The sequence below is a fragment of the Dendrobates tinctorius genome, unplaced genomic scaffold, assembly GCF_039654945.1.
Source record: "Dendrobates tinctorius isolate UK_male_01 unplaced genomic scaffold, ASM3965494v1 ptg000033l, whole genome shotgun sequence".
NCBI classification, from domain to species: Eukaryota; Metazoa; Chordata; class Amphibia; order Anura; family Dendrobatidae; genus Dendrobates; species Dendrobates tinctorius.
Genome location: NW_027361701.1, coordinates 13,067,228 through 13,091,767, shown reverse-complemented (window position 1 = coordinate 13,091,767; position 24,540 = coordinate 13,067,228). Strand labels below are relative to the sequence as shown.

The 24,540-nt window shown below is 50.3% G+C and overlaps 1 protein-coding gene across 4 annotated transcripts in view; it reads left to right on the top strand.

The window, feature by feature from the left end:
• The first annotated feature begins 1,554 nt into the window (after positions 1–1,554).
• EP300 (E1A binding protein p300) overlaps positions 1,555–24,540 on the top strand; it is a 311,109-nt gene continuing 288,123 nt past the window's right edge. For 3 of the 4 annotated variants that reach the window (XM_073572993.1, XM_073572991.1, XM_073572992.1), the window contains exon 1: positions 1,556–2,416. In XM_073572993.1, the coding sequence (XP_073429094.1) occupies positions 2,329–2,416 (88 nt within the window). In that variant the 5' untranslated portion in view covers positions 1,556–2,328. Of the gene's footprint in view, positions 2,417–24,540 lie in introns of all 4 variants that reach the window. The other variant, XM_073572990.1, reaches the window with a different exon arrangement.

Here is a 24,540-nt window from a genome sequence, read left to right as displayed (position 1 = left end):
AAGCCTGGTGTGTTCCTTAGCACACGCAGGACCTGCCGTGAACCATGTACCTTCTAGCACGGCCAGGACCATTCTTTGTACCGTGACCCTGGCGTCCTTCTAGCACGCACAGGACCTTGAATCTTGAATCCTGGCGGCTCCTCTAGCACGCGCAGGACCTTGAATCTTGAATCCTGGTGACTCCTCTAGCGCGCGCAGGACCTTGAACCCTGACATGTCCCCTAAACACGCACCATGTCTAGTGTCTTGAACCCTGGCGTGTCCCCTAAACACGCACCATGTCTAGTGTCTTGAACCCTGGCGCGTCCCCTAAACACGCACCATGTTTAGTACCTTGAACCTTGGTGTTTCCCCTAAACACGTACCATGCTTGGAACCTCGGACCTTAGCGTGCCCATTGGCACGTCATCACCTCTGTGTCTTTGTGATTACGTCTTGCACCTTATGGAACCCTGTGACCACGTTTTGCACATCCTAGAACCCTGCTGTGTCTTTTGTGAGCCGGCCATCTGGTCTCGGCAGTCTTAGTGGCTCACTCCCTTGGGCTTGCCCCTGACACTACCTGTATAGGGGGTGGTCCTCTCCTTACTAGGTCAGCTTGCCCTAGGTGAGTGGGTGCCACGATCCAGAGGGTCCACTCCAAGAGTTACGTCTCGTCTCGCCACGAGACGTCACAACCCCTAACACCTGGTTATATGGGATCTGTGCACTTTCCCTATAATCTGTATTTTTCCTTACATGCACAGCACATACACTATACACCTGGTTATATGGGGTCTGTGCACTTTCCCTATAATCTGTATTCTTCCTTACATGCACAGCACATACACTATACACCTGGTTATATGGGGTCTGTGCACTTTCCCTATAATCTGTATTCTTCCTTACATGCACAGCACATACACTATACACCTGGTTATATGGGGTCTGTGCACTTTCCCTATAATCTGTATATATTCTTTCTTACAAGCACAAGACATACACTATACACCTGGTTATATGGGGTCTGTGCTCGCCCCCGCATTCTGCTCCTCTTCCTGTCTGTAAGGACCCAGCACCCCATTTCTTCCCAGTGCTATGTAGGAGAGAAGAGCCGCCATTATCACAGGGCTCCGGCTGCAGTGCCACGGGCCGTGACCTGACAAGATTTATTCCCCACCCTCCATGATTCCCCGCTACCGCTGTTTGCAGCCCCTTCTCCCGCAGATGTAGCAGATTCCATGTCCCTCTCCCAGTGAGGAGAGAACTCTGCAAGTTTCACATTTACACATTAATTCACCAAAATATTATTTTCAGCCCAATCATATGGCGGAAGGAAAGAAAAATGGGCAGTCGCTTCCACCTCTCCTTTAAGAAACACGGAGCTGTGCGTGACAGAAGCGAGGCTCCGCACTGAACTGACCAATGATATCGTCCTGGCCCAGTCACCTGCCCCTCCGAGCGCTTTGAATTCTGGGGCTTCATTGTGTCAGGCAACCAATGAGCTGACGCTATGTGAAGCCCCTCCCACCAGGCATGACTCCTCCTAGTTGAGGCGTGTCTTTTCCTTACTATCGTGTTGCGTCGTTTCCGGCTGCTGCTGCCGAAGCTTCCCCGAGCGGAGTGAAGAAACAACAGCCGCCATTTTGTTTGTGTGTGAGGGACGGAGAATTGGCTGAGAGTAGAAGATTCCAGGAGCCCCGGAAAGACGGAGTGAGAACGGGCGTGTCCTGTTCATCTGCTCCGGAGCCGCCGTCTGTGGTTACGAGCTCCGCCCTGCCTCCAGTCCATGACGAGCCGGGGCTCCGCTACCCATTAGATCCCTAGAGAGCCGCGACAGCATCCAGCCGTTTTTCCGCCCTGTTGGCCCAGCTAGCAGCTGCGCCGCAGGTCTCCGCCTCGGCTGCAGCCTGAGGGGCGGCAGAGACCGGGAGGGGGCCGAGGAGGGTCCGGTGCGGGGACTGACCGCGGGGCGCACGCCTTAATTGCACTTGTTTCCGAGTGGGAGCCCCGCGATGTAAGCAGTGAGCAGCGATGCCGCCCTCCCACGGGCCTGAGAGCCGGGTGTGCGCCTGCCTGTGGCCGTAAGCGCGTCCTCACCAGTCCCGTCCCTTTCTTGCCTGGGAGCTTCTTTGTGTAGGATGACGTCTGTGCAGGGGCCCCAGGAGCGGCTGCTCTCAGCATCAGGAGCTCCGTGCGGGGTAGCGCCGGCCGTCCTCCGCGGTGTCAGCAGCCTGTAGGCCGCGGTGCCGTCCCCTGCAGTAGTGGCCAGAGCGAGTCCTTTCCTCATTCATTGTCACTGGGGTGAGCAGGCGAATAGCACAGCCGTTACGACCGGACACCGCAGCCATGGCCGAGAACCTGGTGGATCCAGGGCCACCGTCTGCCAAGAAGCCCAAGATCTCCTCCCCTGCCCTGTCTTCCAGTGATGGTCCAGGTAAGCATCCTGTCATTTCCACCACTTGTGCTGCGCGCTCCTCCCCTGAGGACAATGGTAACTGTCAGATCATGGCAGAGCTTCACCTGCAGAGTTCTCATAAACCGGGGGCTATATCGGCCTGCTTTGTAGGGCTCCCAAAGGGGCAACATTGGCTACTTTGTAAGGTACCCGGAGGGCGATGTCAGCAGTCTGTGTGGGGCGACATCAGCATGTTGTGTTGGGCACACAAGGGGGTTGACATCGGTGTGTTTTGGGGGGGAGTCGCAATGACTGCGTGTTCTGTAGGGCGTACGTGGTGGTGGTGGGCATGTTCTTAGGGAATCCATGGGGGAGCGACGACGGCATGTTCTGTAGGGCGGTGGGGTGACGACGGCGTGTTCTGTGGGGCGACGATGACATGTTTCCCTCTTAATGCACTGAAGATGGCACGTTCCCTGAGTTTTTGCAGCAAGATGGTTCACCACCACATTATGGGTGTCAGGGGTAATGTCAGTGTGTCTAGGGTAAGTGGTGCAGTACTGTCTGTAGGGCGCAGGGGTAATGTCAGCATAACTAGGGTAAGTAGTGCAGTCCTGGCTGTAGGGTGCAGGGGTAATGTCAGCATATCTAGGGTAAGTAGTGCAGTCCTGGCTGTAGGGCGCAGGGGTAATGTCAGCATATCTAGGGTAAGTGGTGCAGTACTGTCTGTAGGGCGCAGGGGTAGTGTCAGCATATCTAGGGTAAGTGGTGCAGTCCTGTCTGTAGGGCGCAGGGGTCATGTCAGCATATCTAGGCTTAGTGGTGCAGTCCTGTCTGTAGGGCGCAGGGGTCATGTCAGCATATCTAGGCTTAGTGGTGCAGTCCTGTCTGTAGGGCGCAGGGGTCATGTCAGCATATCTAGGCTTAGTGGTGCAGTCCGGTCTCTAGGGCGCAGGGGTAATGTCGGCATATCTTGGGTAAGTGGTGCTGTCCTGGCTGTAGGGCGCAGGGGTAATGTCAGCATATCTTGGGTAAGTGGTGCTGTCCTGTCTGTAGGTTACTGGAGTAATGTCAGCGTGTCTAGGGTAAGTGGTGCAGGGGTGATGTTAGTATATTTAGGGTAAATGGTGCAGTCCTGTCTATAGGGTGCCAGGAGTGATGTCAGCATGTCTAAGGTAAATGGTGCAGTCCTTTCTGTAGGGCGCAGGGGTAATGTCAGCATATCTTGGGTAAGTGGTGAAGTCCTGGCTGTAGGGCGCAGGGGTGATGTTAGTATATCTAGGGTAAGTGGTGCAGTCCTGTTGGTAGGGTGCCAGGGGTGATGTCAGAGTATCTGGAGGAAATGGTAGTCTTGTCTGTAGGGCATTGGGGTGGTAATAGTTTATCTAAGGTAGATAATACAGTCCGTAGGGTGCCGGAGTGATGCTTTCCCCCAGTTGATCTTCTACTATTGTGTTGTAGTTGCTGCAGATCTATTTTATTGACCTCGTAATTTATAATAGAGAAGTTTGTCTCTGACATTAGCATCCGTGGTGATGTCTTGAAGGGTTTCACTTGGGTCCATATGCTGGAAGAATGAGCCGGCCATAATCTCATCATTAATAATCACACATCACTTTTCACCCCTTTGGTGAATAAAACAGCTGCCTGATAGAGGTGCTGCCAGGAACCTATCATGATTGGGCAGCACAGTGGCTCAGTGTTTAGCATTGCAGTGCTGGGGTCCTGGGTTCAGATCCCACCAAGGACAAAATCTGCAAGGAGTTTGTATGTTCTCCGGGTACTCTGGTTTTCTCCCACATTCCAAAGACATACTGATAGGGAATTTAGATTGTGAGCCTCATTGGGGACAGCGATGCAGATATATAGCGCTGCAGATAATGTTGGCGCTATATAAAGATTATTATTGGTCTTTAACTGCATAACTGGTCCGGCAGTGTCTTATCCCTGAGTTGTTACAGCAGCCCAGTGGATCTGGAGTCTGCTACAGGAGCCCTCTGTGCCAATGGCCTGGGGGGGTTGCCTGGAGCTGTCTGTGTACTGTTGGTGGTGGGAAAGTTACTTTGTCACTCCAAGGTGGGGTAGATCATACAGACCTTTTCAGTGATTCCAGCATTGATGGGCAGCACTCACTCCTGCTGACAAGTGAACCTAGCTCTTCATGTGCTCTTTCTGTTATCTGGTTAGTATTGGATCTGTGATGCCAAAAATGGCCATGTCTACAAGACAGTGGTCCATGTTACCTGCAACAAGCTCTAATGGCACTCGGTGTCTGCACAAGGCAGCAGGTATCCTGCGTACACGTTTATATTTCTTACACTAAAACCTAAGGAATAAATATTTTTAAGAAATGTCCACTAATCTTTCTATACTATAGTAGCATGTGCTTGTAAGTAAAGGCTAGTGTCTCCTATTAGTGAAGAAAAAAGTTTAATTAGGAGTGAGCTTGTTGTACACCATTAAAGATTAATTTAAAGAAAATTCTATTACCTTTAGACTAGAAAATAAGACTGTACTTCCACAATAGTATCTTTTATTCAATCCCATTTCATTGGCTGCGTTCCCTCACCAGTATTGTCAGCGACACATTACAACTCTGACCCATGTGAACATACACCTGATACGCTGCAGATTTTCCTGAATGAAACTCCACAGTACAGTAGCAGCAACGGTTTCCCCAAATCCACACACTTGAAGCAGAACTGTTTGCAAATTGACTTGTAATGAGATGGGTTGTGTTTTTTGTAATTGCCATTTTGCCGCATGTTGTATAATGATTACAATTTTTTTTTTTATACTAGTGGAGGTGAAAAAAACCCAACTAATTTTTGTATATAGCCAGTTTTTTTTTTCTCTTTTGTGCAAGCACTGTGTAGTGCAAGTAACAATGCAAATGAATTATCTGGGTTGATACCATGGTGATACCACATTTCTATGCTCTACTACGACAACCCCTTCTTAAGGCCCCGTCTCACGTAGCGAAATCGCTGAAACGTCACAGACTTTGTGACGCAATAGTGACCTCTCCAGCGATCTCGCTATGTGAGACACATAGCGGCGACCTGGCCCCAGCTGCGATCACGCTGAACGTGCTCGAATGTCCTGGGCCATTTTTTTTTTTTTTATTGCTGGTGTCCCACTGGCCAGCATGCATTTTTGTGTTTGATGCCGACAAGCAACCTCGTTGGCGACTCGGGGACGCTGGTGGGGGTTGTCAGAATAGCTGCTGTGTGACAACGGATCGCCGGATGTGTTATACGGATCGCCGGATCTTTGCTGCGTCGTTGAGTAAAACTGTCTGTTTGGCAGCTTACTAGCGACCATTTAGCGACATACCAGCGATCCTTGCCAGGTCGTATCGCTGTCGGGATCGGTGGTGCGTCGCGTAGTGTAACGGTACCCTTAATCTGAATGTTTGCTCCCATTCAAATAAAAACACTTGTACTCTGTCAGGAACCCGCATTCCCAGGGTTCACGTTATGTCCAGTTGTTAGTCATGTGAGCCTTGCGCCCAATCACTGTAAGTCACTGTCCCCTCCTTCTGACATTGAAGTGGTCATCAAAGTGATCGGCCAGCCGCAGCTCCCACGTCCCGTTGATTACTTTTTTTGGTGTAGTTTTATAGTTCAGTCTTATGAATTGTGCATACCAGATGTCTGGGGTTTTTTTTTTTGCATACCTTTTCCATCAAACTAGCCATTTAATTTATTTTCTTTAATTGCATTTATGGTAATTTGGACATGGGAATGTTTAATCACTTATCTCATGTCCACAACTTTTGTGCAGGCAGTGTATAGAGCGACATTCCGAAGATGAGTATTTGATTTTTTGATGCTGACTTTCTGAAGCATTTATGCACTTACGGTTGTCAGGTGTTTTTTGATTAGGCATTGATGATTAATCAGGATACAAATCCAGCTCACCAGACATAGCATTCCAACATCGGAGCACGAGACCGCTGTGTCAAAGCGCACAATCCAAGGCAATGAGAAAAAACTTTGTCCAGCTCCACGATGTAGTGAAAAATATTCTTAATCATGATTAAGAGTGCTTAGCCACTCGAAACGCGTAGATCGATCGCATGCCTTGTAACTCATGCTGGCTTTTAAACCTCATTTCTATTGAGTGAATAATATTTTTCACTACATCGTGGAGTTGGACAAAGTTTTTTCTCATTGCCATTGATGATTAATGCCTTTTTTTTTTTTTTCTAATTTTTTTTTTTTTGGGGGGGGGCGCATGCGTCTCTCTACTTTTTTTGTGTGTGTGTTTTGGTATGTCACATTAAAGTTTTCTGCCTCTCTGAAGAGACAGCTTACATATTTTAAATAAAACTGCTTTATTTTGTTACATAGCTTTGGTAGAACTATTTTTTAAGGCCCCATCACACATAGCGACGCACCAGCGATCCCGACAACGATATTACCTTGTCAGGATCGCCGGTGTGTCGCTACATAATCGCTGGTGAGCTGCCAAGCAGGCAACGTCGCTTAGTTACCCACTGCGTACCTTAGTTACCAGCGCGCTGGTGCAGGGAGCTGGTAACTAAGGTACACATCGGGTTTCTAAGCGCTGAGTGCTGCTGACAGCTGGTCTCCCGCCTGTCACACGCAGCGATGCGTGCTGGTCAGCAGGAGACCAGCGATCAACAAAATGTCCTGGGCTTTCCAGGACGATCAGCAATAACCGGCAGGGGGGCCGGTCGCTGGTCAGTGTCACACACAGCGATCTTCCTGGTGAGATCGCTGTTGTGTCACAAAACGTGTGACGAGGGCTTAAGACAGATTTTCCTCATTTCATTCAAGTCTATAAGAAAAATCTGCAAATAAAACGCATATTTACTGTAAGAGAAATTATCATGTTACGAATTTTAACCCCTTCCTGACATCAGACGTACTATCCCGTCCATGGGACCCGGGCCCCTATGCCCATGGACGGGATTGTACGTCTACCGCGATCAGCGGCGCCCACGTGGTGGGCGCCGCTGATCGCGGCCGGATGTCAGCTGATTATCACAGCTGACACCCAGCACAATGTGTCAGGGGCGGTCACGGACCGCCCCCGACACGTTAACCCCTTGCACACCGCGATCAAACATGATCGCGGTGTACCGTGGGTTAAAGGGAAGCATCGGCAGGGAGGGGGCTCCCTCCGTGCTTCCCTGAGCCCCCCACGGCAGCGCAATGTGCAGCGCCGCTGCCGGGGGCTCCTTTCCTGCAGGCCCCCGAATCCAAGATGGCGACGGGGGCCTTTGGGGGCCTGCAGGAAGCTGGCTTCCTCAGTGCCTGCAAAGCGCAGGCATGAGGAAGCCTTGTGCACTGCCTGTGACAGATGGCTGATCTGTCACAGTGATCTGTGATGTGACAGATCAGCGATCTGTCACAGAACAGTGATGTCCCACCTGGGACTATTTAATAAAGTAAAAAAAAAAAATTAAAATGTGTTAAAATAATTTAAAAAAAATCGCCAAATTACAAAAAAAAAATATTCCCCCAAATAAATCCATTTTTTGAAAAACAAAAAACAATAAAAGTACACATATTAGGTATCGCCGCGTCCGTAACGACCCGCCCTATAAAACTGTCCCATTAGTTAACCCCTTTAGCGAGCCCCTTAAAAAATGATTTATCATACCGCCCAACAAAAAGTGTAATAACGCGCGATCAAAAAGACGCATATAAATATCCATGGTACCGCTGAAAACGTCATCTTGTCCCGCAAAAAACGAGCCGCCACACAGCATCAGCGAAAAAATAAAAAAGTTATAGCTCCCAGAATAAAGTGATGCAAAAATAATTATTTTTTATATAAAATAGTTTTCATTGCATAAAACCGACAAAACATAAAAAAGACCTAAAAGAGGTATCGCTGTAACCGTACTGACCCGAAGAATAAAACCCCTTTATCAATTTTACCGCACGCGGAACGGTGTAAACGCACCCCCCAAAAGAAATTCATGAAACGCTGGTTTTTGTTCATTCTGAGTCCCAAAAATTGGAATAAAAAGTGATCAAAAAATGTCACGTGCCCGAAAATGGTACCAATAAAAACGTCAACTCGTCCCGCAAAAAATAAGACCTCACATGACTCACTGGGTCAAAATACGGAAAAATTATAGCTCTCAATATGTGGTGATGCAAAAACTATTTTTACAATAAAAAGCGTATTTTAGCGTGCGACAGCCGCCAAACATAAAAACCGCCATAAATAGTAAATCAAACCCCCCGTTATCACCCCCTTAGTTAGGGAAAAGTAATAAAATAAAAAAAAGTATTTATTCCATTTTTCCATTACGGCTAAGGTTAGGGCTGAGATTAGGGTTAGGGGTGTGTTGAGGTTTGGGTTGGAATTATAATTGGGGGTTTCCACTGTTTGGGCACATCAGGTGCTCTCCAAATGCAACATGGCGTCTGATTTCAATTCCAGCCAATTCTGAGTTGAAAAAGTCAAATGGTGCTCCTTCCAAGCTCTGACATGCGCCCAAACAGTGTTTTACCCCCACATGTAGGGTATCAGCCTACTCAGGACAAATTGCAAAACAATTTTTGGGGTCCAATTTTTCCTGTTACCCTTAGGAAAATAAAAATTTGGGGGCAAAAAATATCATTTTTGTGGAAAAAAATGATTTTTTTTTATTTTCACGTCCGAGCGTTATAAACTTCTGTGAAGCAATTGGGGGTTCAAAGTGATCACCACACATCTAGATAAGTTCCGTGGGGGGTCTAGTGTCCAAAACGGGGTCACTTGTGGGGAGTTTCAATAGTTTAGGTACATTAGGGGCTCTCCAAAGGCAACATGACACCCGCAGACCATTCCATCAAAGTCTGCATTCCAAAACGTCACTACTTCCCTTCCGAGCCCTGACGTGTGTCCATACAGTAGTTTTCTCCCACATATGGGGCGTCAGCGTTCTCAGGACAAATTGGACAACAACTTTTGGGGTTCAATTTCTCCTGTTACCCTTGGGAAAATAAAAAAAAATTGGGGACTAATTGATCATGTTTGTGGAAAAAATATGATTTTTTTATTTTCATGCCCGGGCATTATAAACTTCTGTGAAGCCCTTGGGGGTTCAAAGTGCTCACCTCACATCTAGATAAGTTCCTTAGGGGGTCTAGTTTTCAAAATGGGGTCATTTGTGGGGGGTTTCCACTGTTTAGGTACATCGGGGGTTTTCCAATCGCGACATGGTGTCCGATCTCAATTCCAGCCAAAAACGTCAAATGGCGCTGCTTCCCTTCCGAGCTCTGCCATGCGGCCAAATAGTGGTTTACCCCCACGTGGGGTATCGGCGTACTCAGGACAAATTGCACAATAACTTTTGCAGTCCAATTTCTCCTGTTACCGTTGGTAAAATAAAAAAAATTGAACTTGAAGTTTTTTTTTTTTTATGAAAAAAAGTTAGATGTTCATTTTTTTTTTTAAATATTCAAAAAAATTCCTGTGATGCACCTAAAGGGTTAATAAACTTCTTGAATGTGGTTTTGAGCACCTTAAGGGGTGCAGTTTTTAGAATGGTGTCACTTTTGGGTATTTTCTATCATATAGACCCCTCAAAGTGGCTTCAAATGTGATGTGGTCCTAAAAATAAAATGGTGTTGTAAAAATGAGAAATCGCTGGTCAACTTTTAACCCTTATAACTTCCTAACAAAAAAAAAAATTTTGGTTCAAAAATTGTGCTGATGTAAAGTAAACATGTGGGAAATGTTAGTTATCAAGTTTTTTGGGTGCCATATCTCTGTGATTTAAGGGCATAAAAATTCAAAGTTGGAAAATTGCGAAATTTTTAAAATTTTCGCCAAATTTCCATTTTTCTCACAAATAAACGCAAGTTATTTGAATGATATTTTACCACTAACATGAAGTACAATATGTCACGAGAAAACAATGTCAGAATCACCGGGATCCATGGAAGCGTTCCAGAGTTATGACCTCATAAAGGTACAGTGGCCAGAATTGTAAAAATTGGCCCGGTCATGAACGTGCAAACCACCCTTGGGGGTGAAGGGGTTAAAAACACCTAGTTTAGTTTACGCTGCCTATTCACTTTGCTGGAACTGTAAGGCTATGTGCCCACGTTGCGTGTTAAAACGAACATAGAAAACCGGACTCCTTCCCAGAAATCGCGCGTTTTTTTCGAGCGATTTTGCCGCGACTTTCGCGTGCGATATTCAAGCACTTTCCAAGCGATTTGAAGCATCGCTTGGAAAGTGATTGACAGGTTGGTCACACTCGTCAAACATAGTGTTTGACAAGTGTGACCAGGTTTTTACTATTGAGGCCGCCTATGCGGCATCAATAGTAAAAGATAGAATGTTAAAATGCTAAAAAAAAATAAAAAAAAATCGGGGTATATTTACCTTCCGGCGTCCCGCGCTGCCATCCCGGGCCTCAGCGTTCCCAGCGATGCCTTGCGAGACCTGTGATGACGTAGTCTCGCGTTGCTATAGCGATCTCGCGAGACTACGTCATCACAGGGCCTTGCCGCAAGGCATTACTGGGAACGCTTAGGCCGGGAATGCAGCGCGGGACGCCGGAAGGTAAATATACCCCAATTTTTTTATTTTATTTTTTTTTTTTTTACAGGGGTATGGTACCCAGGGCCTGGAGGACAGTCTCCTCTCCTCCACACCGTGGGTACCAACCGCACATGAGACGCTTAACTTCCCGCATGGTGGGCATAGCCACATGCGGGAAGTAAGCGATTCTCATGCATTCCTATGGGTGCGGAATCGCGGCAATTCTTTGCGATTCCGCACAAAAGAATGAGCATGCTGTGATTTTTTTTCCGCGATGCGATTCCGCCGCGGAAAAAAGCGCAGCATTAGCACAGCATGTGCGGAATGCATGGGGGGGCGTTCTGTACACTTTCTAAACGTTTTTGCGCCAAAAATCGCAGCAAATGCTGTTTCTTGCACAACATCAGAACTTAGCCTGGCAATTAGTAGTACAAAGATGGTAGGTTTGGGGTATATACAAAAGTATACCTATAACATGGTGTCTGCAGATTGGACTGCATTTTCATGGTGACAAGTTCCCACCCCATAGTGGCAGAGCCAATCTTGACCTTAACCCCTTTCTGCCATCCGACGTACTATCCCGTCCATGGGACCTGGGCCCCTATGCCCATGGACGGGATAGTACGTCGGCGCAATCAGCGGCGCCCACGTGGTGAGCGCCGCTGATCGCGGCCGGGTGTCAGCTGATTATCACAGCTGACACCCGGCACAATGTGTCAGGGGCGGTCACGGACCGCCCCCGACACGTTAACCCCTTGCACACCGCGATCAAACATGATCGCGGTGTACCGGGAGTTAAAGGGAAGCATCGGCAGGGAGGGGGCTCCCTCCGTGCTTCCCTGAGCCCCCCACGGCAGCGCAATGTGCAGCGCTGCTGCGGGGGACTCCTTTCCTCCAGGCCCCCCGAATCCAAGATGGCGACAGGGGCCTTCGGGGGCCTGCAGGAAGCTGGCTTCCTCAGTGCTTGCAAAGCGCAGGCATGAGGAAGCCTTCTGCAGTGCCTGTGTCAGATCGCTGATCTGTCACAGTGATCTGTGATGTGACAGATCAGCGATGTCCCACCTGGGACTATTTAATAAAGTAAAAAAAAAAAAAAAAGTGTAAAAATAATTTAAAAAAATAACCAAATTAGAAAAAAAAAAAAATATTCCCCCAATAAATCCATTTTTTGGAAATAATAAAAAAAACAATAAAAGTACACATATTAGGTATCGCCGCGTCCGTAACGACCCGCCCTATAAAACTGTCCCATTAGTTAACCGCTTTAGCGAACCCCTTAAAAAATAAAAATAAAAAACGAAGCAAAAAATGATTTATTATACTGCCAAACAAAGTGTAATAACGCGCGATCAAAAAGACGCATATAAATATCCATGGTACCGCTGAAAACGTCATCTTGTCCCGCAAAAAACGAGCCGCCACACAGCATCATCAGCGAAAAAATAAAAAAGTTATAGCTCGCTGAATAAAGCGATGCAAAAATAATTATTTTTTATATAAAAGTTTTCATTGTATAAAACCGACAAAAACATAAAAAAAAGAGGTATCTCTGTAACCGTACCGACCCGAAGAATAAAACCGCTTTATCAATGTTACCGCACGCGGAACGGTGTAAACGCACCCCCCCAAAAGAAATTCATGAAACGCTGGTTTTTGTTCATTCTGCGTCCCAAAAATCGGAATAAAAAGCGAAAAAAAAATTTCACGTGCCCGAAAATGGTACCAATAAAAACGTCAACTCGTCCCGCAAAAAATAAGACCTCACATGACTCGGTGGGTCAAAATACGGAAAAATTATAGCTCTCAATATGTGGTGATGCAAAAACTATTTTTACAATAAAAAGCGTATTTTAGCGTGCGACAGCTGCCAAATATAAAAACCGCCATAAATAGTAAATCAAACCCCCCGTTATCACCCCCTTAGTTAGGGAAAAATAATAAAATAAAAAAATGTATTTATTTCCATTTTTCCATTACGGTTAGGGCTAGGGTTAGGGCTAGGGTTAGGGGCATGTTGGGGTTCGGGTTGGAGTTAGAATTGGGGGTTTCCACTGTTTGGGCACATCAGGGGCTCTCCAAATGCAACATGGCGTCTGATCTCAATTCCAGCCAATTCTGAGTTGAAAGTCATATGGTGCTCCTTCCCTTCCAAGCTCTGCCATGCGCCCAAACAGTGTTTTAACCCCACATGTAGGGTATCAGCCTACTCAGGACAAATTGCAAAACAATTTTTGGGGTCCAATTTCTCCTGTTACCCTAAGGAAAATAAAAAATTGGGGGCAAAAATATCATTTTTGTGGAAAAAAATGATTTTTTTATTTTCACGTCCGAGTGTTATAAACTTCTGTGAAGCACTTGGGGGTTCAAAGTGCTCACCACACATCTAGATAAGTTCCGTGGGGGGTCTAGTGTCCAAAATGGGGTCACTTGTGGGGAGTTTCAATCGTTTAGGTACATCAGGGGCTCTCCAAACGCACATGACACCTGCAGACCATTCCATCAAAGTCTGCATTCCAAAACGTCACTGCTTCCCTACCGATCCCCGACGTGTGTCCATACAGTAGTTTTCTCCCACATATGGGGTGTCAGCGTACTCAGGCCAAATTGGACAACAACTTTTGGGGGTCCAATTTCTCCTGTTACCCTTGGGAAAATGAAAAAATTGGGGACTAATTGATCATGTTTCTGGAAAAAATACGATTTTTTTATTTTCATGCCCGGGCATTATAAACTTCTGTGAAGCCCTTGGGGGTTCAAAGCGCTCACCACACATCTAGATAAGTTCCTTGGGGGGTCTAGTTTACAAAATGGTGTCATTTGTGGGGGGTTTCCACTGTTTAGGTACATTAGGGGCTCTCCAAAGGCAACATGACACCCGCAGACCATTCCATCAAAGTCTGCATTCCAAAACGTCACTACTTCCCTTCCGAGCCCCGACGTGTGCCCATACAGTAGTTTTCTCCCACATATGGGGAATCAGCATACTCAGGACAAATTGGACAACAACTTTTGGGGTCCAATTTCTCCTGGTACCCTTGGGAAAATAAAAAAATGGTGACTAAAAGATCATGTTTGTGGAAAAAATACGAATTTTTTATTTTCACGCCCGGGCGTTATAAACTTCTGTGAAGCACTGGGGGGGGGTCAAAGTGCTCACCACACATCTAGATAAGTTCCTTAGGGGGTCTAGTTTCTAAAATGGTGTCATTTGTGGGGGGTTTCCACTGTTTTGGTACATCAGGGGTTTTCCAAACGCGACATGGTGTCCGATCTCAATTCCAGCCAAAAAGTCAAATGGCGCTGCTTCCCTTCCGAGCTCTGCCATGCGCCCAAATAGTGGTTTACCCCCACATGTGGGGTATCAGCGTACTCAGGACAAATTGCACAATAACTTTTAGGGTCCTGTTACCCTTGGAAAAATAAGAATTGAGGGTGAAAAGATCATTTTTGTGGAAAAAATATCATTTTTTAATTGTATGGCTTTATGTTATAAACTTCTGTGAAGCCCATGGGGGTTCAAAGTTCTCACCACACATCTAGATAAGTTCCTTAGGGGGTCTAGTTTCCAAAATAGTGTCATTTTTGGGGGGTTTCCACTGTTTTGGTACATCAGGGGTTTTCCAAACGCGACATGGTGTCCGATCTCAATTCCAGCCAAAAACGTCAAATGGCGCTGCTTCCCTTCCGAGCTCTGCCATGCGCCCAAATAGTGGTTTACCCCCACATGTGGGGTATCAGCGTACTCAGGACAAATTGCACAATGACTTTTAGGGTCCTGTTACCCTTGGGAAAATAAAAATTGGGGTGAAAAGATCATTTTTGTGGAAAAAATATGATTTTTTAATTGTACCGCTGTGTTATAAACTTCTGTAAAGCCCTTGTGGGTTCAAAGTTCTCACCACATATCTAGATAAGTTCCTTGGTGGGTCTAGTTTCCAAAATGGGGTCACTTGTAGGGGGTTTCCACTGTTTAGGTACATCAGGGACTCTGCAAACGTGACATGGCGTCCAATCTGAATTCCAGCCAATTTTGCATTGAAAAAGTCAAACGGCGCTGCTTCCATTCTGAGCTCTGCCATGCGCCGAAACAGTCGTTCCCCCCACATATCAGGTATCTGCGTACTCAGGACAAATTGCACAATAACTTTTGTAGTCCAATTTCTCCTGTTACCCTTGTTAAAATAAAAAAAATTGAACCTGAATTATTTTTTTTATGAAAAAAAGTTAGATGTTCATTTTTTTTAAATATTCAAAAAAATTCCTGACGCACCTAAAGGGTTAATAAACTTCTTGAATGTGGTTTTGAGCACCTTAAGGGGTGCAGTTTTTAGAATGGTGTCACTTTTGGGTATTTTCTATCATATAGACCCCTCAAAGTGGCTTCAAATGTGATGTGGTCCAAAAAATAAAATGGTGTTGTAAAAATGAGAAATCGCTGGTCAACTTTTAACCCTTATAACTTCCTAACAAAAAAAAATTTTGGTTCCAAAATTGTGCTGATGTAAAGTAAACATGTGGGAAATGTTAGTTATCAAGTTTTTTGTGTGCCGTATCTCTGTGATTTAAGGGCATAAAAATTCAAAGTTGGAAAATTGCGAAATTTTCAAAATTTTTGCCAAATTTCCGTTTTTCTCACAAATAAACGCAAGTTATTTGAAATTTTACCACTAACATGAAGTACAATATGTCATGAGAAAACAATGTCAGAATCACCGGGATCCATGGAAGCGTTCCAGAGTTATGACCTCATAAAGGTACAGTGGTCAGAATTGTAAAAATTGGCCCGGTCATCAACGTGCAAACCACCCTTGGGGGTGAAGGGGTTAATGACCAAGGCAAATTTTACAATTTTGACTAGTGTAACTTTGAGGTAATAACTCTGGAACGCTTCAACGGATCTCACTGTGACTGTTTTTTCGTGACATATTGTACTTCATGATATTGGTAAAATTTGTTCAATATGACTTGTGTTTATGGAAAAAAATAGAAATCCTCCCTCCCTCCCTCCTCCTTCCTCCCTCCCTCCCTCCCTCCTCCTTCCTCCCTCCCTCCCTCCCTCCTCCTCCCTCCCTCCCTCCCTCCTCCTTCCTCCCTCCCTCCCTCTTCCTCCCTCCTCCTTCCTTCCTCCCTCCTCCTTCCTTCCTCCCTCCTTCCTTCCTCCCTCCTCCTTCCTTCCTCCCTCCTCCTTCCTTCCTCCCTCCTCCTTCCTTCCTCCCTCCTCCTTCCTTCCTCCCTCCTCCTTCCTTCCTCCCTCCTCCTTCCTTCCTCCCTCCTTCCTTCCTCCCTCCCTCCTTCCTTCCTCCCTCCTCCTTCCTTCCTCCCTCCTCCTTCCTTCCTCCCTCCTCCTTCCTTCCTTCCTCCCTCCTCCTTCCTTCCTTCCTCCCTCCTCCTTCCTTCCTTCCTCCCTCCTCCTTCCTCCCTCCCTTCCTTCCTCCCTCCTCCTTCCTCCCTCCCTCCCTCTTCCTCCCTCCTCCTTCCTTCCTCCTTCCTCCCTCCTCCTTCCTTCCTCCCTCCTCCTTCCTTCCTCCCTCCTCCTTCCTTCCTCCCTCCTCCTTCCTTCCTCCCTCCTTCCTTCCTCCCTCCCTCCTTCCTTCCTCCCTCCTTCCTTCCTTCCTCCCTCCTCCTTCCTTCCTTCCTCCCTCCTCCTTCCTTCCTTCCTCCCTCCTCCTTCCTTCCTTCCTCCCTCCTCCTTCCTTCCTCCCTCCTCCTTCCTTCCTCCCTCCTCCTTCCTTCCTCCCTCCTCCTTCCTTCCTCCCTCCTCCTTCCTTCCTCCCTCCTCCTTCCTTCCTCCCTCCTCCTTCCTTCCTCCCTCCTCCTTCCTTCCTCCCTCCTCCTTCCTTCCTCCCTCCTCCTTCCTTCCTCCCTCCTCCTTCCTTCCTCCCTCCTCCTTCCTTCCTCCCTCCTCCTTCCTTCCTCCCTCCTCCTTCCTTCCTCCCTCCTCCTTCCTTCCTCCCTCCTCCTTCCTTCCTCCCTCCTCCTTCCTTCCTCCCTCCTCCTTCCTTCCTCCCTCCTCCTTCCTTCCTCCCTCCTCCTTCCTTCCTCCCTCCTTCCTTCCTCCCTCCTCCTTCCTTCCTCCCTCCTCCTTCCTTCCTTCCTTCCTCCCTCCTCCTTCCTTCCTCCCTCCTCCTTCCTTCCTCCCCCCTCCTTCCTTCCTCCCCCCTCCTTCCTTCCTCCCCCCTCCTTCCTTCCTCCCCCTCCTTCCTTCCTCCCCCTCCTTCCTTCCTCCCCCCTCCTTCCTTCCTCCCCCCTCCTTCCTTCCTCCCTCCCTCCCTCCCTCCTTCCTCCCTCCCTCCCTCCCTCCTTCCTCCCTCCCTCCTCCTTCCTCCCCCCTCCTTCCTTCCTCCTCCCTCCTTCCTCCCTCCCTCCCTCCCTCCCTCCTCCTTCCTCCCTCCCTCCTCCTTCCTCCCCCCTCCTTCCTTCCTCCCCCCTCCTTCCTTCCTCCCCCCTCCTTCCTTCCTCCCCCCTCCTTCCTTCCTCCCCCCTCCTTCCTTCCTCCCCCCTCCTTCCTTCCTCCCCCCTCCTTCCTTCCTCCCTCCTTCCTCCCTTCCTCCCTCCTTCCTCCCTTCCTCCCTCTAGATAAGTTCCTTAGGGGGTCTAGTTTCTAAAATGGTGTCATTTGTGGGGGGTTTCCACTGTTTTGGTACATCAGGGGTTTTCCAAACGCGACATGGTGTCCGATCTCAATTCCAGCCAAAAAGTCAAATGGCGCTGCTTCCCTTCCGAGCTCTGCCATGCGCCCAAATAGTGGTTTACCCCCACATGTGGGGTATCAGCGTACTCAGGACAAATTGCACAATAACTTTTAGGGTCCTGTTACCCTTGGAAAAATAAGAATTGAGGGTGAAAAGATCATTTTTGTGGAAAAAATATCATTTTTTAATTGTATGGCTTTATGTTATAAACTTCTGTGAAGCCCATGGGGGTTCAAAGTTCTCACCACACATCTAGATAAGTTCCTTAGGGGGTCTAGTTTCCAAAATAGTGTCATTTTTGGGGGGTTTCCACTGTTTTGGTACATCAGGGGTTTTCCAAACGCGACATGGTGTCCGATCTCAATTCCAGCCAAAAACGTCAAATGGCGCTGCTTCCCTTCCGAGCTCTGCCATGCGCCCAAATAGTGGTTTACCCCCACATGTGGGGTATCAGCGTACTCAGGACAAATTGCACAATGACTTTTAGGGTCCTGTTACCCTTGGGAAAATAAAAATTGGGGTGAAAAGATCATTTTTGTGGAAAAAATATGATTTTTTAATTGTACCGCTGTGTTATAAACTTCTCTAAAGCCCTTGTGGGTTCAAAGTTCTCACCACATATCTAGATAAGTTCCTTGGTGGGTCTAGTTTCCAAAATGGGGTCACTTGTAGGGGGTTTCCACTGTTTAGGTACATCAGGGACTCTGCAAACGTGACATGGCGTCCAATCTGAATTCCAGCCAATTTTGCATTGAAAAAGTCAAACGGCGCTGCTTCCATTCTGAGCTCTGCCATGCGCCGAAACAGTCGTTCCCCCCACATATCAGGTATCTGCGTACTCAGGACAAATTGCACAATAACTTTTGTAGTCCAATTTCTCCTGTTACCCTTGTTAAAATAAAAAAAATTGAACCTGAATTATTTTTTTTATGAAAAAAAGTTAGATGTTCATTTTTTTTAAATATTCAAAAAAATTCCTGACGCACCTAAAGGGTTAATAAACTTCTTGAATGTGGTTTTGAGCACCTTAAGGGGTGCAGTTTTTAGAATGGTGTCACTTTTGGGTATTTTCTATCATATAGACCCCTCAAAGTGGCTTCAAATGTGATGTGGTCCAAAAAATAAAATGGTGTTGTAAAAATGAGAAATCGCTGGTCAACTTTTAACCCTTATAACTTCCTAACAAAAAAAAATTTTGGTTCCAAAATTGTGCTGATGTAAAGTAAACATGTGGGAAATGTTAGTTATCAAGTTTTTTGTGTGCCGTATCTCTGTGATTTAAGGGCATAAAAATTCAAAGTTGGAAAATTGCGAAATTTTCAAAATTTTTGCCAAATTTCCGTTTTTCTCACAAATAAACGCAAGTTATTTGAAATTTTACCACTAACATGAAGTACAATATGTCATGAGAAAACAATGTCAGAATCACCGGGATCCATGGAAGCGTTCCAGAGTTATGACCTCATAAAGGTACAGTGGTCAGAATTGTAAAAATTGGCCCGGTCATCAACGTGCAAACCACCCTTGGGGGTGAAGGGGTTAATGACCAAGGCAAATTTTACAATTTTGACTAGTGTAACTTTGAGGTAATAACTCTGGAACGCTTCAACGGATCTCACTGTGACTGTTTTTTCGTGACATATTGTACTTCATGATATTGGTAAAATTTGTTCAATATGACTTGTGTTTATGGAAAAAAATAGAAATCCTCCCTCCCTCCCTCCTCCTTCCTCCCTCCCTCCCTCCCTCCCTCCTCCTTCCTCCCTCCCTCCCTCCCTCCTCCTCCCTCCCTCCCTCCCTCCTCCTTCCTCCCTCCTCCTTCCTTCCTCCCTCCTCCTTCCTTCCTCCCTCCTCCTTCCTTCCTCCCTCCTCCTTCCTTCCTCCCTCCTCCTTCCTTCCTCCCTCCTTCCTTCCTCCCTCCCTCCTTCCTTCCTCCCTCCTCCTTCCTTCCTCCCTCCTCCTTCCTTCCTCCCTCCTCCTTCCTTCCTCCCTCCTCCTTCCTTCCTTCCTCCCTCCTCCTTCCTTCCTTCCTCCTCCTTCCTTCCTTCCTCCCTCCTCCTTGCTTCCTCCCTCCTCCTTCCTCCCTCCCTTCCTTCCTCCCTCCTCCTTCCTCCCTCCCTCCCTCTTCCTCCCTCCTCCTTCCTTCCTCCCTCCTCCTTCCTTCCTTCCTCCCTCCTCCTTCCTTCCTCCCTCCTCCTTCCTTCCTCCCTCCTCCTTCCTTCCTCCTTCCTTCCTCCCTCCCTCCTTCCTTCCTCCCTCCTCCTTCCTTCCTCCCTCCTCCTTCCTTCCTCCCTCCTCCTTCCTTCCTCCCTCCTCCTTCCTTCCTTCCTCCCTCCTCCTTCCTTCCTTCCTCCCTCCTCCTTCCTTCCTTCCTCCCTCCTCCTTCCTTCCTTCCTCCCTCCTCCTTCCTTCCTTCCTCCCTCCTCCTTCCTTCCTCCCTCCTCCTTCCTTCCTCCCTCCTCCTTCCTTCCTCCCTCCTCCTTCCTTCCTCCCTCCTCCTTCCTTCCTCCCTCCTCCTTCCTTCCTCCCTCCTCCTTCCTTCCTCCCTCCTCCTTCCTTCCTCCCTCCTCCTTCCTTCCTCCCTCCTCCTTCCTTCCTCCCTCCTCCTTCCTTCCTCCCTCCTCCTTCCTTCCTCCCTCCTCCTTCCTTCCTCCCTCCTCCTTCCTTCCTCCCTCCTCCTTCCTTCCTCCCTCCTCCTTCCTTCCTCCCTCCTCCTTCCTTCCTCCCTCCTCCTTCCTTCCTCCCTCCTCCTTCCTTCCTCCCTCCTCCTTCCTTCCTCCCTCCTCCTTCCTTCCTCCCTCCTCCTTCCTTCCTCCCTCCTCCTTCCTTCCTCCCTCCTCCTTCCTTCCTCCCTCCTCCTTCCTTCCTCCCTCCTCCTTCCTTCCTCCCTCCTCCTTCCTTCCTCCCTCCTCCTTCCTTCCTCCCTCCTCCTTCCTTCCTCCCTCCTCCTTCCTTCCTCCCTCCTCCTTCCTTCCTCCCTCCTCCTTCCTTCCTCCCTCCTCCTTCCTTCCTCCCTCCTCCTTCCTTCCTTCCTTCCTCCCTCCTCCTTCCTTCCTCCCTCCTCCTTCCTTCCTCCCTCCTCCTTCCTTCCTCCCTCTTCCTTCCTCCCTCCTCCTTCCTCCCTCCCTCCTTCCTTCCTCCCTCCTCCTTCCTTCCTCCCTCCTCCTTCCTTCCTCCCTCCTCCTTCCTTCCTCCCTCCTCCTTCCTTCCTCCCCCCTCCTTCCTTCCTCCCCCCTCCTTCCTTCCTCCCCCCTCCTTCCTTCCCCCTCCCCCCTTCCTTCCTCCCCCCTCCTTCCTTCCTCCCCCCTCCTTCCTTCCTCCCCCCTCCTTCCTTCCTCCCCCCTCCTTCCTTCCTCCCCCCTCCTTCCTTCCTCCCCCCTCCTTCCTTCCTCCCCCCTCCTTCCTTCCTCCCCCCTCCTTCCTTCCTCCCCCCTCCTTCCTTCCTCCCCCCTCCTTCCTTCCTCCCCCCTCCTTCCTTCCTCCCCCCTCCTTCCTTCCTCCCTCCCTCCTCCCTCCCTCCCTCCCTCCTCCCTCCCTCCCTCCCTCCTTCCTCCCTCCCTCCCTCCCTCCTCCTTCCTCCCTCCCTCCTCCTTCCTTCCTCCTCCTCCTTCCTTCCTCCCTCCCTCCTTCCTCCCTTCCTCCCTCCCTCCTCCTTCCTCCCTCCCTCCTCCTTCCTCCCTCCCTCCTCCTTCCTCCCTCCCTCCCTCCTCCTTCCTCCCTCCCTCCCTCCTCCTTCCTCCCTCCCTCCCTCCCTCCTCCTTCCTCCCTCCCTCCCTCCTCCTTCCTCCCTCCCTCCCTCCTCCTTCCTCCCTCCCTCCCTCCTCCTTCCTCCCTCCCTCCCTCCTCCTCCCTCCCTCCCTCCTCCTCCTCCCTCCCTCCTCCTTCCTCCCTCCCTCCTCCTTCCTCCCTCCCTCCTCCTTCCTCCCTCCCTCCTCCTTCCTCCCTCCCTCCTCCTTCCTCCCTCCCTCCTCCTTCCTCCCTCCCTCCTCCTTCCTCCCTCCCTCCTCCTTCCTCCCTCCCTCCTCCTTCCCTCCCTCCCTCCTCCTTCCTCCCTCCCTCCTCCCTTCCTCCCCCCTCCTTCCTTCCTCCCCCCTCCTTCCTTCCTCCCCCCTCCTTCCTTCCTCCCCCCTCCTTCCTTCCTCCCCCCTCCTTCCTTCCTCCCCCCTCCTTCCTTCCTCCCCCCTCCTTCCTTCCTCCCCCCTCCTTCCTTCCTCCCTCCCTCCTTCCTTCCTCCCCCCTCCTTCCTTCCTCCCCCCTCCTTCCTTCCTCCCCCCTCCTTCCTTCCTCCCTCCCTCCCTCCTTCCTCCCTCCCTCCCTCCCTCCTTCCTCCCTCCCTCCCTCCCTCCCTCCCTCCCTCCTTCCTCCCTCCTCCCTCCCTCCCTCCCTCCTCCTTCCTCCCTCCCTCCTCCTTCCTCCCCCCTCCTTCCTTCCTCCTCCCTCCTTCCTCCCTCCCTCCCTCCCTCCCTCCTCCTTCCTCCCTCCTCCTTCCTCCCCCCTCCTTCCTTCCTCCCCCCTCCTTCCTTCCTCCCCCCTCCTTCCTTCCTCCCCCCTCCTTCCTTCCTCCCCCCTCCTTCCTTCCTCCCCCCTCCTTCCTTCCTCCCCCCTCCTTCCTTCCTCCCCCCTCCTTCCTTCCTCCCCCCTCCTTCCTTCCTCCCCCCTCCTTCCTTCCTCCCCCCTCCTTCCTTCCTCCCCCCTCCTTCCTTCCTCCCCCCTCCTTCCTTCCTCCCCCCTCCTTCCTTCCTCCCCCCTCCTTCCTTCCTCCCCCCTCCTTCCTTCCTCCCCCCTCCTTCCTTCCTCCCCCCTCCTTCCTTCCTCCCTCCTTCCTCCCTTCCTCCCTCCTTCCTCCCTTCCTCCCTCCCTCCTCCTTCCTCCCTCCCTCCCTCCTCCTCCCTCCCTCCCTCCTCCTCCCTCCCTCCCTCCTCCTCCCTCCCTCCCTCCTCCTCCCTCCCTCCCTCCCTCCTCCCTCCCTCCCTCCTCCTTCCTCCCTCCCTCCTCCTTCCTCCCTCCCTCCTCCTTCCTCCCCCCTCCTTCCTTCCTCCCCCCTCCTTCCTCCCCCCTCCTTCCTTCCTCCCCCTCCTTCCTTCCTCCCCCTCCTTCCTTCCTCCCCCCTCCTTCCTTCCTCCCCCCCTCCTTCCTTCCTCCCCCCCTCCTTCCTTCCTCCCCCCCTCCTTCCTTCCTCCCCCCCTCCTTCCTTCCTCCCCCCCTCCTTCCTTCCTCCCCCCTCCTTCCTTCCTTCCTCCCCCCTCCTTCCTTCCTTCCTCCCCCCTCCTTCCTTCCTCCCTCCCCCCTCCTTCCTCCCTCCCCCCTCCTTCCTTCCTCCCTCCCCCCTCCTTCCTCCCTCCCCCCTCCTTCCTCCCCCCTCCTTCCTTCCTCCCCCCTCCTTCCTTCCTCCCCCCTCCTTCCTTCCTCCCCCCTCCTTCCTTCCTCCCCCCTCCTTCCTTCCTCCCCCCTCCTTCCTTCCTCCCCCCTCCTTCCTTCCTCCCCCCTCCTTCCTTCCTCCCCCCCTCCTTCCTTCCTCCCCCCCTCCTTCCTTCCTCCCCCCTCCTTCCTTCCTCCCCCCTCCTTCCTTCCTTCCTCCCTCCCTTCCTTCCTCCCTCCTCCTTCCTTCCTTCCTTCCTCCCTCCTCCTTCCTTCCTTCCTCCCTCCTCCTTCCCTCCTTCCTCCTTCCTCCCTCCTCCTTCCTCCCTCCTCCTTCCTCCCTCCTCCTTCCTCCCTCCTCCTTCCTCCTCCTTCCTTCCTCCTCCTTCCTTCCTCCCTCCTCCTTCCTTCCTCCCTCCTCCTTGCTTCCTCCCTCCTCCTCCTTCCTCCCTCCTCCTCCTTCCTCCCTCCTCCTCCTTCCTCCCTCCTCCTCCTTCCTCCCTCCTCCTCCTTCCTCCCTCCTCCTTCCTCCCTCCTCCTCCTTCCTCCCTCCTCCTTCCTCCCTCCTCCTTCCTCCCTCCTCCTTCCTTCCTTCCTCCCTCCTCCTTCCTTCCTTCCTCCCTCCTCCTTCCTTCCTTCCTCCCTCCTCCTTCCTTCCTTCCTCCCTCCTCCTTCCCTCCTTCCTCCCTCCTCCTTCCTCCCTCCTCCTTCCTCCCTCCCTCCCTTCCTCCCTCCCTCCCTTCCTCCCTCCCTCCCTTCCTCCCTCCCTTCCTTCCTCCCTCCCTTTCTTCCTTCCTTCCTTCCTCCCTCCCTTCCTTCCTCCCTCCCTCCCTTCCTCCCTCCCTCCCTTCCTTCCTCCCTCCCTCCCTTCCTTCCTTCCTTCCTCCCTCCCTCCTCCTTCCTCCCTCCTTCCTTCCTCCCTCCTCCTTCCTTCCTCCCTCCTCCTTCCTTCCTCCCTCCTCCTTCCTTCCTCCCTCCTCCTTCCTTCCTCCCTCCTCCTTGCTTCCTCCCTCCTCCTTGCTTCCTCCCTCCTCCTTGCTTCCTCCCTCCTTCCTCCCTCCCTTCCTTCCTCCCTCCTCCTTCCTTCCTTCCTCCCTCCTCCTTCCTTCCTTCCTCCCTCCTCCTTCCCTCCTTCCTCCTTCCTCCCTCCCTTCCTTCCTCCCTCCCTTCCTTCCTCCCTCCCTTTCTTCCTTCCTTCCTTCCTCCCTCCCTTCCTTCCTCCCTCCCTCCCTTCCTCCCTCCCTTCCTTCCTCCCTCCCTCCCTCCCTCCCTTCCTTCCTCCCTCCCTCCCTTCCTTCCTTCCTTCCTCCCTCCCTCCCTCCCTCCTTCCCTCCCTCCTTCCTCCTCCTCTCTGGCACAGGTGTGCTATGTATTTTTGGAGTCGATCCGATTTGTAGTTTTTTGTTTTTTTTTTTTAATCGCATTTTAAGCAAATATTTTCCCATAGGAATTAATGCCGACCTTTCCATGACCCCCCCCCCCGACATGGATTGAAGCCACAGTGCAGGTGCAGTGATCTTACAAAGATGGCAGCTATGCAAATGCAGCTTCCACACATGACCCATATTAGCTAATAGAAGCTGACAGATCGCT